This window comes from Falco cherrug, chromosome 2 (genome assembly GCF_023634085.1).
Source record: "Falco cherrug isolate bFalChe1 chromosome 2, bFalChe1.pri, whole genome shotgun sequence".
NCBI classification, from domain to species: Eukaryota; Metazoa; Chordata; class Aves; order Falconiformes; family Falconidae; genus Falco; species Falco cherrug.
In genome coordinates, this window is record NC_073698.1 from 2901010 (window position 1) to 2913183 (window position 12174).

Genomic DNA, 12174 nt, shown 5'->3' on the forward strand with positions numbered 1-12174 from the left:
CTCGGGCACCTCACTGGCTGCGCCGCGCAGGGGCGGGGCCCAGGGGCGGGGCCAGGAGTACCGGGCGGCCGGCGGGAGGGGTCGGCGGCGCGGGGTTCGGGTACCGCCGCGCCGGACACCCCCGCACCGGGGGCTCCTGCACCACCCCACAGCGCGTCCCCGCTCCGGTCCGCCACAGCCTTTGGCAGAACCGGGCAACGGCCCCGGCACACCGGCGCGGCTGAGGCGGCGGCTGCCTGCAGCCCCGGCGGGCCGGCGAGCGCCGGGGGAGCCCCGCGTTGCCAGGATGCGCCCAGCGCTGGAGGAGCCACGCGGCTGCGTCCCGCTGAGGGACCGTGCTCGGTGCCGCAGCAGCGCTGCGCACCCACTGGGCGCAGGACCCTCCCCGGCACCCGCGCCCGCCGTGCAGGATGCACAGCCTCGGCTCCCTGCTGTCCCGCCGCTGGGTTTGGCCCCGGCGGCGCAGCAGCACCGAGCTCGCCGCCACGACCGACCCTGGCACCGACACCGGACGCGCCTCGGGGTGAGCAGGGCGCGGCTGCCCGCCATGGGGCCCGGGGCGGGAGCGCGCAGCAGGGACCCCCCTCGGTCCCGTGGGAGCTGCGGGCGCGGAGCACCCTGTGCCAGGGCGAGGGGCCGGCGGAGCCGGGGAGCCACCGGCAGCAGCGGCTGGGTGCCGGCCGAGGGGCACCCGGGCGGGAGCCTGCAGCCAGCTGGGGATGGGGAGGCTCTGAGGTCCCTCTGCCTCCCCCGCACAGTGCTACCCGCTCCCGGACCTGGATCCTAGACCCCTCTGGAGACTGGTACTACTGGTGGATCAGCATCATGGCGCTGCCTGTCCTCTACAACTGGATCTTCCTCATCTGCAGGTACCCAAGCAGGCACTGCTACCGAAGGCCCCTGGTGCCCACAGCGAGGGTGGGGGCCGGCATGAGGGCACGGGGCTTGCTGGCGCCTGTTGGCACCATCTCAGCCCTGGTGACACCGCTCATACTGCCAGGTCCTGCTTCCCTGACCTGCAGGAGCAGCATGCAGTGCTGTGGCTGAGCCTGGACTACCTCTGCGACGCACTCTATCTGCTGGACATTGCTGTGCACTTCCACACCGGTTGGTGCCCGTGCCCCAGCATGCCCCTGCCATGCCCTGGTCCCACACCTGTGCCATGCCTGCCCCAATTGCACACCCAAATGCACGCTCACCTGTGTGCACAGACATGTTGATGCCCACACATGCACACCAGCACATATGTGCACTCCCAACTACATGTGGCAAGCAGCCATGCATCATGCACTCGCATGGGCATGCCTACGTGTACATGCACACACACATACGTGTGTGCATCCATGCACACGTGCTCCCAGCAGGCAGGCATGGCTGTCACCCATCAGCCAGCCCAGCACAGGGTGGGCACTCTGGGGTTCCACCACCCACCACTGAGCCCCTCAGCCCTACAGACAGCACAGAGGACCCCCAGCCCACAGCAGCATTCCACAGGACCCCCTGGGTCCTTTCCAGGAGAACCAGGCCCAGGGACCCCCCTGTGCTGGGCACCCACCTGGTCCTCCATCAGTAGCCTCCTCCTGCACAGGGAAACCCTGGGCACCCTGAGCTTGTCAGACCTCACTTCTCCGCCCCCCTCGCTAGGACACCCCCCAGTGCCAACGTGCCCCCCACCCAGGAACCCTGGCAGCGACTGGGGTCCTGACCCACTGCTCCCAGGCTTCCTGGAGGATGGTATCCTGGTGCAGGACCATGGCCGGATCCAGTGGCGCTACCTGCGCTCCCTATCCTTCCCCCGGGATGTGGCTGCAGTGCTGCCCACCGACCTGCTCTACCTGCGCCTGGGGCTGGGCGTGCCGGTAGTGCGTGCCAACCGCTGCCTGCAGGCACCGCGGCTCTTCGAGGCCTTTGATCGCCAGGAGACACGCACAGCCCACCCCAACGCCTTTCGTGTTGCCAAGCTGATGCTCTATGTCTTCATCACCATACACTGGCATGGCTGCCTCTACTTTGCCCTCTCAGCCTGGCTGGGCCTGGGCACGGATGGCTGGGTCTGCCCCAACGCCAGCCGCCCTGGCTTTGCCCGCCCACTGCGGCAGTATCTCCACAGCTTCTACTTCTCCACCCTCATCCTCACCACTGTGGGTGACACGCCAGAGCCCCAGCGCGAGGAGGAGTTCCTCTTCGTCACCACTGGCTTCCTCCTGGCTGTGCTGGGCTTTGCCACCATCACAGGCAGCATCAGCTCCGTCATCTCCAACATGAATGCGGCCGATGCTGCCTTCTACCCCGACCCTGAGCCGGTGCGGCACTACCTGCAGGCACAGGGTGCAAGCAGGCGGCTGGCACGGCGGGTGGCCCGCTGGCACCAACACCTGCGGGCACAGCAGAAGCTGCCGGCAGAACGGGCGGTGCTCCAGTACCTGCCGTGGGGGCTGCGGGCCGAGGTAGCAGCCAGCGTCCACCTCCCAGCACTGCGCCGTGTCGGACTCTTCCAGAGCTGGGAGCGCAGCGTGCTGCAGCAGCTGGTGCTGCGGCTGCAGCCCCAGGTCTTTGGACCCGGCGAGTTCGTCTGCCGCAGGGGTGATGTGGGGCGTGAGATGTACTTCATCCGCGAGGGGCGGCTGGCTGTGGTGGCAGAGGATGGCATCACACAGCTTGCTGTCTTGGGTGAGGGGCTCTACTTCGGGGAGATCAGCCTCATCAACATCAAAGGTAAGCCCACCCCGCTGCACACTGCCACAGCTCCCCTGCCCCTCCACTCCCAGCCTCACCGCAGCCCCCACCCCCCAGGGAACATCTCAGGGAACAGGCGCACAGCCAACATCATGAGCATTGGCTACTCGGACCTCTTCTGCCTCTCCAAGGAGGACCTGGCAGAGGTGCTGGTTGAGTTCCCCAGTGCCCGGGCCATGATGGAGGCCAAGGGCCGCGAGCTCCTGCTGCGCATGGGCAAGCTGGATGTGCACGCTGAGGCAGTGGCGGCAGCAGCAGAGGAGGAGGCTGAGCGCCAGGTGCAGGCCCTGGAGGTGGCCCTGGAGGGGCTGCAGACCCAGGCAGCCCGGCTGCTGGCCCAGCTGGAGTCCAGTGCCTTCAAGCTGGCACTGCGCGTTGAGCGCCTCGAGTGCCAGCTCCAGCGGTCTGCCGGGGAAGCAGGTCCTGCAGAAAAACCAGCTCCTGCTGCACCGCAGCAGCCTACTGGGGCACAGCGTCCTGCTGGGGGACTGCCCTCCCCCAGGGCACAGGGTCCCCCCAGAGCTCAGGGTCCACCCAGGGTACAGGGTCCCCCCAGGGTGCAGGGTCCCAGTGGGGTCCAGGGTCCCCCCAGGGTGCAGGGTCCTAGTGGGGTGCAGGGTCTCCTCAGAGCTGAGAGTCCCACCAGGGTGCAGGGTCACAGTGGGGCACAGGGGCCCCCCAGGGCACAGGGTCCCCCCAGACTGCAGGGTCACAGTGTGGTGCAGGGTCACAGTGGGGCGCAGGGCCCCTCCAGAGTGCGGGGTCCCCCCAGTGTGCAGGGTCCCAGTGGGGTGCAGGGCCCCCCCAGAGTTCAGGATCTCCCCAGAATGCAGGGTCCCAGTGGGGTGCAGGGTCCCAGGGGTGTGCAGGGTCCCAGCAGGGGCCGGGGTCCCACGCGGGGGACAGGCCCCCGGCGCTGAGGGTTGCCTGAGGTTGGGACAGCAGCGACTACAGCTGCTGGATGACGGTGACAACCGTTGCTAGGTAACACTGACAGCTGTTGCTAAGTAACAATGAGTTGTTCATGATCCAGGACGGCGCTGCGACGGCGGTGGGACAGCTACCGGGATCGGGATTGGGATGGGGACAAGGACCACGACCGGGACTGGGAGGTGGACAGGGATGGGACAGAGACCGCGACCGGAACTGGGATGGGGCAGGGACCGGGATCGGGATTGGGATGGGTATAGGGATGGTGCAGGGACCGGGACCGGGGTGGGGACAGGGATGTGGCAGGGACAGGGACAGGGGTCGGGGCAGGAGCCGGCCAGGGAGAAGGGCCCGAGCAGGGCGAGGGTGGGCAGAGGCGAGACCCGGGCCCGGGGAGGGGGCGAGCCGGGGCCGGGGCCAGCCGGGGTCCCCCAGCCCTGCCGTACCGCCCCAGGGGCACCCGCAGGAAGCAGCCGCGGCCGACGGCACCGCCGCCTGGTGACAGCCAGCACAGTGACAGCCACCACGGTGACGGCCGCCTGGTACTCCGCGAGCGTTCCGTGCAGGAGCCCCCGGCGAGCACCATGCGAGTCCCGCGACCCCCCCGGGGCCCTGGCAGCCCCGTCCCCTGCCTCCCCCCGCTCCCTGCCACCGCCCCCCGGCCCGCCCCGCGCCGGGCACCGCCCCCGCTCACTCCCCCAGCGGCTCTGAGAGGAGCGGAGCGGAGCGGAGCGGAGCCTGCTCCCGGTGCCGCTGCGATGGGCGCGGGGCGGCTCTGACGGCGGCTCCGCCGGCGCCATGGACCCCCGGCGCCTCAATGAGTCGCTGCAGGAGCTGCTCTGCCGCCCCGGGAACGGCTCCGGCTCTGCCACCGGGACCGGCACCGGCTCCGCCGGGAACGGCTCCGCCTGCGACCTCCTCCGCAGGGGCCTCCGCGGGCCCCCGGCGCCCAAAGGTGAGACCGGGAGGGGACGGGAGGGAACCCTCGCTGTCCCTCCGTGCGCCCCCGTGCACCCAACCTGCCCCGGTTCAGACTATCGTGCCTCCCGGTGCACCTCGCCGTGCCTCCCGGTGCAGCCGCCCACCCAATGCACCCCGGTGCTCTCGTCCGCCCGCCCAGTCCCACCCCGGCGCACCCCATCCGGCTGCCCGACGCACCCCGGTTTACCCTGCCATGCGCCCCGGCGCTCCCCGTTTGCATCCCCGGTGCAGCCTGCAGCACCCGTCGTGCCCCCCGTGCGACACCGTCCCGCTGCAGCGGGCCCGACATGCCTAGCCAACCGCTGTCCCCAGTCTCGGTCCCCGGTCCCCATAGGGATGTGCCCCGCGCTGGGGGCTCGGCGGCACGGGCACTGCCCAGCGGTCCCGGTGTCGGCTCCCGGGGCTGCTCGGGGAGGGGACACAGGGAAGGCAGAAGGGGACCCTGGCAGGGACCCCACGGAGTGCAGCCACTGTCTGCTCCACTGCCGGGGTTCGGGACCCCCACCTCACGCCACCGCGCCAGCCGGGGCTCCGCGGGCAGTGAGATGCAGCACCAGCACCAGCTGCCGTTCGGTTCCTGGGGATAAACAGCCCTGGTCACGTCCCAGCGCGGCCGAAGGGAGTGGGGACTTGGGCAGCGGGCTCAGCCCTGGGGACAGCCAGCACCGTGGCTCCAGCCGCGGCACCCACCAGGCTCGGAGTGTCCCAGCACTGGAGCCCAGCCCAGCCAGCGGCACCCCCCTGGAGCCAAGTGAGTGGGGCAGGTGGAGCATCCTGGTCCCATGTCTGCTGCGGCAGCAGCCACACGGAGGGAACCCAGGTGCCTGGCTGCCAGCTCCCCACCAAGTCTACTGGACACAGCTGGAGCCAGCTGGAGCCCAGGTGCCTGGACCATGCTTGGCCACGCTGCCCACCCATGTTGGGGTGCCACCGGGGTGCCCACGTGGCAACCCATGACCCTGCTGCCCACAGACCTGGACCTAACGGTGCGCATCCTGCTGTACACGCTGATCTTTGTGCTGAGTGTCTGCGGGAATGCCTTGGTCGTGGCTGTGCTGCTCCTGAACCGCGGCCTGCGCACCGTCACCAACTCCTTCCTGCTCTCCCTGGCACTCAGCGACCTGATGCTGGCAGTCTGCTGCATGCCCTTCACACTTGTTCCCAACCTCATGGGCACCTTCATCTTCGGAGAGGCCATTTGCAAGCTCATGGCCTACCTCATGGGTAAGAGGGGGTGGGCAGGCAGGGGCCGGGGGAGGGCTGAGCCACGCCATACCATGGGTGCTGACCCTCGCTACCCACAGGCGTCTCCGTCTCGGTCTCCACCTTCAGTCTGGTGGCCATTGCCATCGAACGGTACAGTGCCATCTGCAACCCACTGCAGTCCCGTGTCTGGCAGACACGCTCACATGCCTGCCGGGTCATCGCCAGCACCTGGCTCTTCTCAGCACTGCTCATGCTGCCCTACGCCGTCTACAGCACCACGCATGCCATGCCCACCCGTGGCACGCGCCTGCCCATCAGCCAGTGCACCCACAACTGGCCCAGTGAGCATGTTCGACAGGCTTGGTGAGTCAGCACTAGGACTCCCACCCACCCCCAGGACCCTCGCATGACGAGGGACATGGTCTGCTTGCCAGCCCTGCTGCTGCAACTGGGCTGGCAGGGAGCCACTGAGCAATGGGTACCATGTCTTTCAGGTACGTCCTGCTGCTCCTTATCCTCTTCTTCATCCCAGGTGTGGTGATGATCGTGGCTTATGGGCTTATTTCCCGTGAGCTCTACCGAGGCATCCGCTTCGAGCTGGACATCAAAGGGGAGGCTGCAGGTGAGGGGCTGGGCTGGTGTGGGGTAGGGCTGAGGGCAGCACTTGGCCCTGCCTTTGCCTCCTGCAGCACGGCCCCCATGTGGGCAGAGCTCCCTGCCCTGGGACAAGGGGGAAGTCTGAGCCCCCACCCCAGCTCCCTGCAGCTGGGAGGTTCCCTGGGGACCCCTTCCCTGCGCAGGGGCCTGTGCTGCATGCCATCCTGACACCCTGCTGCATGCCAGCAGAGGATGTGCTCAGGGTAATGTGGGTCCCCATGGTGCCACGGCTGTGACCACATCCCTTTGCCCCACAGCTCAGCGCAATGGCAGTGGGGAGCCAGTGCCCACCTGCGACGAGGGGGACGGCTGCTACCTGCAGCTCTCCCGGCCGGGTGGCGCGCTGGAGCTGCGGGCACTGGGTGCAGCAGGTGCGCAGCAAGACCGAGCGCGCATCAACAGCTCAGAGGCAAAGCTGGTGGCCAAGAGGCGTGTGATCCGCATGCTAGTGGTCATCGTGGCCATGTTCTTCCTCTGCTGGCTGCCCATCTTCACCGCCAACACGTGGCGTGCCTTCGCCCCGCGGGCGGCCCAGCGAGCACTCTCGGGGACACCCATCTCATTCATTCACCTCCTCTCCTACACCTCCGCCTGCGCCAACCCCCTCATCTACTGCTTCATGAACCGCCGCTTCCGCAAAGCCTTCCTAGCCACCTGTGCTGGCTGTCGCCATGCCTGCCCACACCGCCCACTTGAGGAGGAGGTTGCCAATGCCAACGCCTCACTCTCCAAATTCAGTTACACCACTGTCAGCAGCCTTGGACCCCCCTGATCTGGCCCCCCCGGCCCCCCCTGCTCTCCCCCAGGCTCTGTCTGCATCCCCCTGTGCCCCCACCTACCCTGGCGTCCTCCCCATGGGCCCCCCTCCATGCCTGGCACAGCTCAGTGCACCACCAGCCTCTATGCTCCCGCCGAGTACCGCCTCACTCAACTGCCACTGGGCCACGCCAGTCTGTCCCACGAGCCCCTGGACCCCCAGTGCCCCCAGCTCCACACACCGCTGTGCCCGGGTTGGGCTGGGGGCAAGGAGCCAGGGCAGGGGTTCCCGGGCCTGGCAGCTGGGGGCAGGGGGGAGAGTGAGATGCCCCCAGCCAAGCCCAGCGACTCCCTATGCTTCTCCCTGGCTCCGGACGCAATAAACTTGCCCTGTGCCCGCCTGCACCCGCCTGCGCCACTGCTTCCCACTGCTCTCAGCCTGACCCAGCACTGGGAGTCCACAGGCCAGAGACGGGTGGGATGGGGGCTCCACAGCACTCGGGAGGGCCAGGGGCCAGGCCCCTCCACTGTGGGAATCCTGGGGCAGTGGCTGGCGCAACCAACAGCACTGGTGCACCCCATGCCAAAGGGCTGGGGATGGCCTGGTCTGAGGCAGCGTCACCAGGCTCTGTACCAGCACCGGGATGGCACAGCATGGCACTGGCATGACACTGCATGGTACCACACTGGCCCCAGCGTGGCTGGGTGGTTCCTGGGCAGTGGGCCCTGCCAGACCTCCCAACCCACCCTGAGGGATTACTACCCCACGGTGCCCACCGTGACCAGGACTAGACTGGCACACACGCACACACCTGCACACTCACACGTGCACGCACAGACCTGCCCATGCACGAACACATGCGCACACACAGCTGCACATAACCCCAGCCCACACACAGGTGTGCACATGCTCACACACACACAGACGCCTGTACTTACAGGCATGTCCTCACCTGCAGTGGCTGCAGGGACCCACTCATCGGTGTGGGGACCCCAAAGCGACAGGGAAAGGACCCCCAAGAGATACCATCTCCCACTATGCCCAAGTGACTCCATCTCCCACCGTGCCCGAGAGACTCCATCTCCCACCGGACTCCATCTCCCACCGTGCCCCTGGGGCCCGCTCCCAGCGTCCGTCCGTCCCCCACGTGTTCCCGCCCCTTCCTCGGAGCCCCGCCCCGCCGCCCGCCCCGGCCCCGCCCTCCCGCGGCGCAGCGTTGGTTCGGCCATGGCGGCGCGGGGTGAGGGCCCGGGCCCGGCTCCGCCGCTCCCGCTGCCGCTCGCCCTGGCCCTGGCCCTGGCGCTGTCGCTATCGCTGTCGTTGTCGCTGCCGGCGGGGTCGGCCCCGGGCGCGGGGGGGGCGCTCCTCGAAGCGGCGCCGCGCTGGGGCTGGCGAAACGTGTCGTGCCCCGTGTGTCACCTGCTCTTTGGGGTGCTGGACCTGGCGCTGCAGGTGCGGGGAGTGGACGGGACAGGGGGGACGGGGACAGGGACCGGATGGGACAGGGAGGGGATGGGGGGGAACGGGGGAGACAAGGGCGGGGGAGGGTGGGGACAGGACAAGATGGGAGGACGGAGACGGGGAGAACAGGGACAGAGATGGGGTCAGGGGCGGGACGAGGGAGGACGGGGACAGGATGGCACAGGGTGGGGACCGGTAGGAACAGGGACAGGGACGGGGTCAGTAACAGGGTGACGACAGAGGTGTACTGGGACAGGGACGAGAGGGGATGGGAACAGGCAGAGCAGGGCCAGTGGGTCCGGGACAGGAACGGAGTGAAGGGAGGACAGGGAAGGGGTGGGGGTGGGGGGGAACGGGCTAGCAATGGGGACAGGGAAGGGGTCAGGACAGGGCGGGAGACAGGAGCTCGGACAGGGATGGGACGGGACCTCGTGACAGGGCTGGGGACAGGCCAGCGGCTCTGCTCTGAGCGACAGGGACAGGCCGAGGCCCCCCTTCCTTCCTCCAAAGGGGAACTGGACTGGGGCTGGGGTGACGGCAATGGAGGGGACCGAGCCAAGCTGAGCGGGTTGGGGTGGCTGGCAGGCGGTGGGGCCGTCCTGGGGACCCCGCGGCAGCCCAAATGGTCCCTGCCCCACAGCTGGAGCCCAACGTGGCACGCGTGGGGCACTTGGCGGCCCGGCTGTGCCAGGACCTGCGGCTGGCGCGCCCCGAGATCTGCCAGCAGGCCGTGCAGCTCTTCCAGCAGGACATGGTGTCAGCCTGGGCACGCTCGGTGCTGCGGCCTGGTGAGGCCTGCGGGCTGCTGCTGGGCCAGCACTGCGGCCACTGGGACATCTTCGGTGCCTGGAACATCACCCTACCTGCCACCCCCAAGCCGCCAGTGCAACCACCGGTGCCCCCCCCACCCGGCGCTCCCACCGCCCGCCTCCTCTTCCTCACCGACCTGCACTGGGACCGCCACTATGTGCCAGGCAGCGAGGCTGCCTGCCCTGACCCACTCTGCTGCCGCGGAGCTGCCCACCCTGGCCCTGGCGGTGCCGGCTTCTGGGGCGAGTACGGCAAGTGCGACCTGCCACTGCACACCATCGAGGCCCTGCTGGCCCAGCTGCCCAGCGCGGCCACCTTCGCTGCTGCGTACTGGACGGGTGACATCCCAGCGCACGACGTCTGGCAACAGAGCCGGCAGGACCAGCTGCTGGCCCTGCGCACTGTCAGCAGGCTGCTGCAGAAGTATCTGGGTGACCTGCCCGTCTACCCAGCCGTGGGCAACCATGAGGCTACCCCCGTCAACGCCTTCCCCCCACCATATGTGCAGGGCAACCAGTCCTCTGCCTGGCTGTACGATGCCATGGCCCAGGCCTGGCAGGACTGGCTGCCCCCCTCAGCACTGCGGACCCTCCGGTGAGGGCAGCTGCCAACAGGGGCCGGGTGGGCAAGGGAGTCTCCAGGCTAGCAGGGGCTTGGGGTGGGGGGCCTGGGCTAGCAGGATCAGGGGTCTGAGGGATGAGCACAGGGCAGTCTCCATACTGGTTGGGTGAGGGGCCCTGGGCTAGCAGGGGCTCAAGGCTGGGAGGGAAAGGGGGGCCTTTGGCCTTGCAGGACTCAGGCCTGGGGGACTTTGGGCTAGCAGGGATTGGGGGGGCTCCAGGCTGAGGGGCTTCGTGCTAGCAGAGGCTCACGGCTGGGGGTGCACAGAGTGGTTTCCAGACTGGAGGGGGCAAGGGGGATCCCAGGCTGGCAGGGTGCAGGTGTGTCGGGTTAGGAGGGGTCAGGGCAGGTGTCTCCATCCTGGGAGGAGCAGCAGCGTGGGCTCATGGCTGGCAGGGGTGCAGGGCGCTTTGGGTGGGCAGGGGCAAGGGGGGCTCCAGGTGGGGGGTGTGGTATGCTGTGGGCAGACGGGAGGGGGTGCAGGGGCAGGCAGGCAGCCAGCTGGGCCTAGGGCATGTCGCGGGGCTGTGGTGAGGGGTTGCAGTGAGGGGTGGGGGCCAGCAGTGCTCACTCCCTGCCCCAAATCCCTGCAGTGCTGCCGGTTTCTACACAGCACAGGTCTGGCCTGGGCTGCGCCTTGTCTCCCTCAACATGAACTTCTGCTCCCAGGCCAACTTCTGGCTCCTCATCAACTCCACTGACCCTGCGGGGCAGCTGCAGTGGCTGGTGGGGGTCCTGGCTGCTGCCGAACAGGCCGGGGAGAAGGTGAGGGTGGTGGCAGGGGGACTGGCCCTGCATGCAGGGGCGTCCCAGGCACACCCCAGCCCTGTCCTCCCCTGCCTCCTAGGTGCACATCATCGGGCACATCCCTCCGGCCCACTGCCTGCGCAGCTGGAGCTGGAACTACTACCGCATTGTCAGCAGGTCAGCCCTGCGGCCCAGCACCCCCCCTGCATTGCCCAGCCTGCGGTGGCACAGGCGCAGGAGGGGATGGGGCGACGGTGCCGCGCCAGAGTGTCCAGAGTCAGAATCCCAAAGCTGCCTGTGCCAGGCAGGGCCATACCAGAGCCGATGGGCATGGCCTGGACATGGGGTGTCAGTTGAGCCTGGCGCGATGCGGGGGCTGTGGGTCATGGGATCAGCTGCACCACACCAGCTGCCGAGTGGTGCAGCGGGGATGGGATGGGGGTGTGGGCATTGGCAGCACTCACGCCCTGGCCCCGCGCAGGTTTGAGGGCACCATTGCAGCTCAGTTCTTTGGGCACACACATGTGGATGAGTTTGAGATGTTCTACGATGAGGAGACACTGACACGCCCCGTCTCTGTCGCCTTCGTGGCCCCCAGTGTCACCACCTACATCAACCTCAACCCAGGTACGCCTGGACCCCCAGCCCCCTACAGCCCACCACTCTGGTGGTGGTGCCAGTGCTCACCCCTGACCCTGCCTGCCCTGCCCACAGGCTACCGTGTGTACGAGGTGGACGGCGCCTACCCCGGGAGCTCCCACGCCGTGCTGGATCATGAGACCTTCATCCTCAACCTCACGGAGGCGAACGTGCCGGGGGCAGAGCCACGCTGGCAGCGCCTGTACCGCGCCCGTGAGGCCTATGGGCTGCCCAGCGCCTTCCCCGCTGACTGGGACCAGCTCATCCGCCGCTTCCAGGATGATGAGCGCCTTTTCCAGCTCTTCTGGTTCCTCTTTCACAAGGGCCACCCGCCCCGCGAGCCCTGCCTGGCCGCCTGCAAGGCAGCGCTGCTCTGCGCCCTGCGCACCGGCCGCTCAGCCGACCCCAGCCTCTGCCAGGCCCTGCGCCCAGCACTGCCCTTCCCACGCATCCAGGCGCTCTGGCGGCAGCGGCGGCTCTGCTGAGGGCAGATCGGGCACCGGGACACCGGCGGTGCCTGGGCTCGGCAGGGGCTGAGGCAGGGCCCTGCCTGTCCCCAGGCTCCTGCTGGCTGCCACCCCCACCGCGGCACAATAAAGGCGTGATGGACCCAGCGGCTCCTGCCCGAG

At 68.6% G+C, this 12174-nt stretch overlaps 3 protein-coding genes across 3 annotated transcripts; all 3 read left to right on the plus strand.

Moving 5' to 3' along the window:
- The first annotated feature begins 89 nt into the window (after window positions 1-89).
- On the plus strand, window positions 90-3701 carry CNGA4 (cyclic nucleotide gated channel subunit alpha 4). Its single transcript, XM_055702423.1, has 4 exons — window positions 90-523; window positions 759-869; window positions 1001-2715; window positions 2794-3701. The coding sequence occupies exons 3-4, from the start codon at window positions 1230-1232 to the stop codon at window positions 3654-3656; spliced, it is 2349 nt and encodes a 782-aa protein (XP_055558398.1). The 5' UTR covers window positions 90-523; window positions 759-869; window positions 1001-1229; the 3' UTR covers window positions 3657-3701.
- A 282-nt stretch (window positions 3702-3983) lies between these two features.
- CCKBR (cholecystokinin B receptor) lies at window positions 3984-7757 on the plus strand. Its single transcript, XM_055702471.1, has 5 exons — window positions 3984-4621; window positions 5620-5871; window positions 5952-6216; window positions 6348-6475; window positions 6768-7757. Exons 1-5 carry the CDS (start codon window positions 4465-4467, stop codon window positions 7280-7282), a joined length of 1317 nt encoding a protein of 438 aa, XP_055558446.1. The 5' UTR covers window positions 3984-4464; the 3' UTR covers window positions 7283-7757.
- Window positions 7758-8463: 706 nt separating this feature from the next.
- On the plus strand, window positions 8464-12161 carry SMPD1 (sphingomyelin phosphodiesterase 1). Its single transcript, XM_055702861.1, has 6 exons — window positions 8464-8719; window positions 9369-10132; window positions 10753-10924; window positions 11007-11083; window positions 11388-11533; window positions 11621-12161. The coding sequence occupies exons 1-6, from the start codon at window positions 8495-8497 to the stop codon at window positions 12028-12030; spliced, it is 1794 nt and encodes a 597-aa protein (XP_055558836.1). The 5' UTR covers window positions 8464-8494; the 3' UTR covers window positions 12031-12161.
- Window positions 12162-12174: the final 13 nt, after the last annotated feature.

Coding starts and splice junctions, on each gene's coding strand:
- CCKBR (XM_055702471.1), top strand. CDS start 4,465: ATGGACCCCCGGCGCCTCAATGAGTCGCTGCAGGAGCTGCTCTGCCGC. Junction 5,872..5,951: donor GCTCATGGCCTACCTCATGG/GTAAGAGGGGGT, acceptor CGCTACCCACAG/GCGTCTCCGTCTCGGTCTCC. Junction 6,217..6,347: donor GAGCATGTTCGACAGGCTTG/GTGAGTCAGCAC, acceptor CATGTCTTTCAG/GTACGTCCTGCTGCTCCTTA.
- SMPD1 (XM_055702861.1), top strand. CDS start 8,495: ATGGCGGCGCGGGGTGAGGGCCCGGGCCCGGCTCCGCCGCTCCCGCTG. Junction 11,084..11,387: donor TACTACCGCATTGTCAGCAG/GTCAGCCCTGCG, acceptor GGCCCCGCGCAG/GTTTGAGGGCACCATTGCAG. Junction 11,534..11,620: donor CTACATCAACCTCAACCCAG/GTACGCCTGGAC, acceptor CCCTGCCCACAG/GCTACCGTGTGTACGAGGTG.
- CNGA4 (XM_055702423.1), top strand. CDS start 1,230: ATGCACACCAGCACATATGTGCACTCCCAACTACATGTGGCAAGCAGC. Junction 2,716..2,793: donor CAGCCTCATCAACATCAAAG/GTAAGCCCACCC, acceptor CCCACCCCCCAG/GGAACATCTCAGGGAACAGG.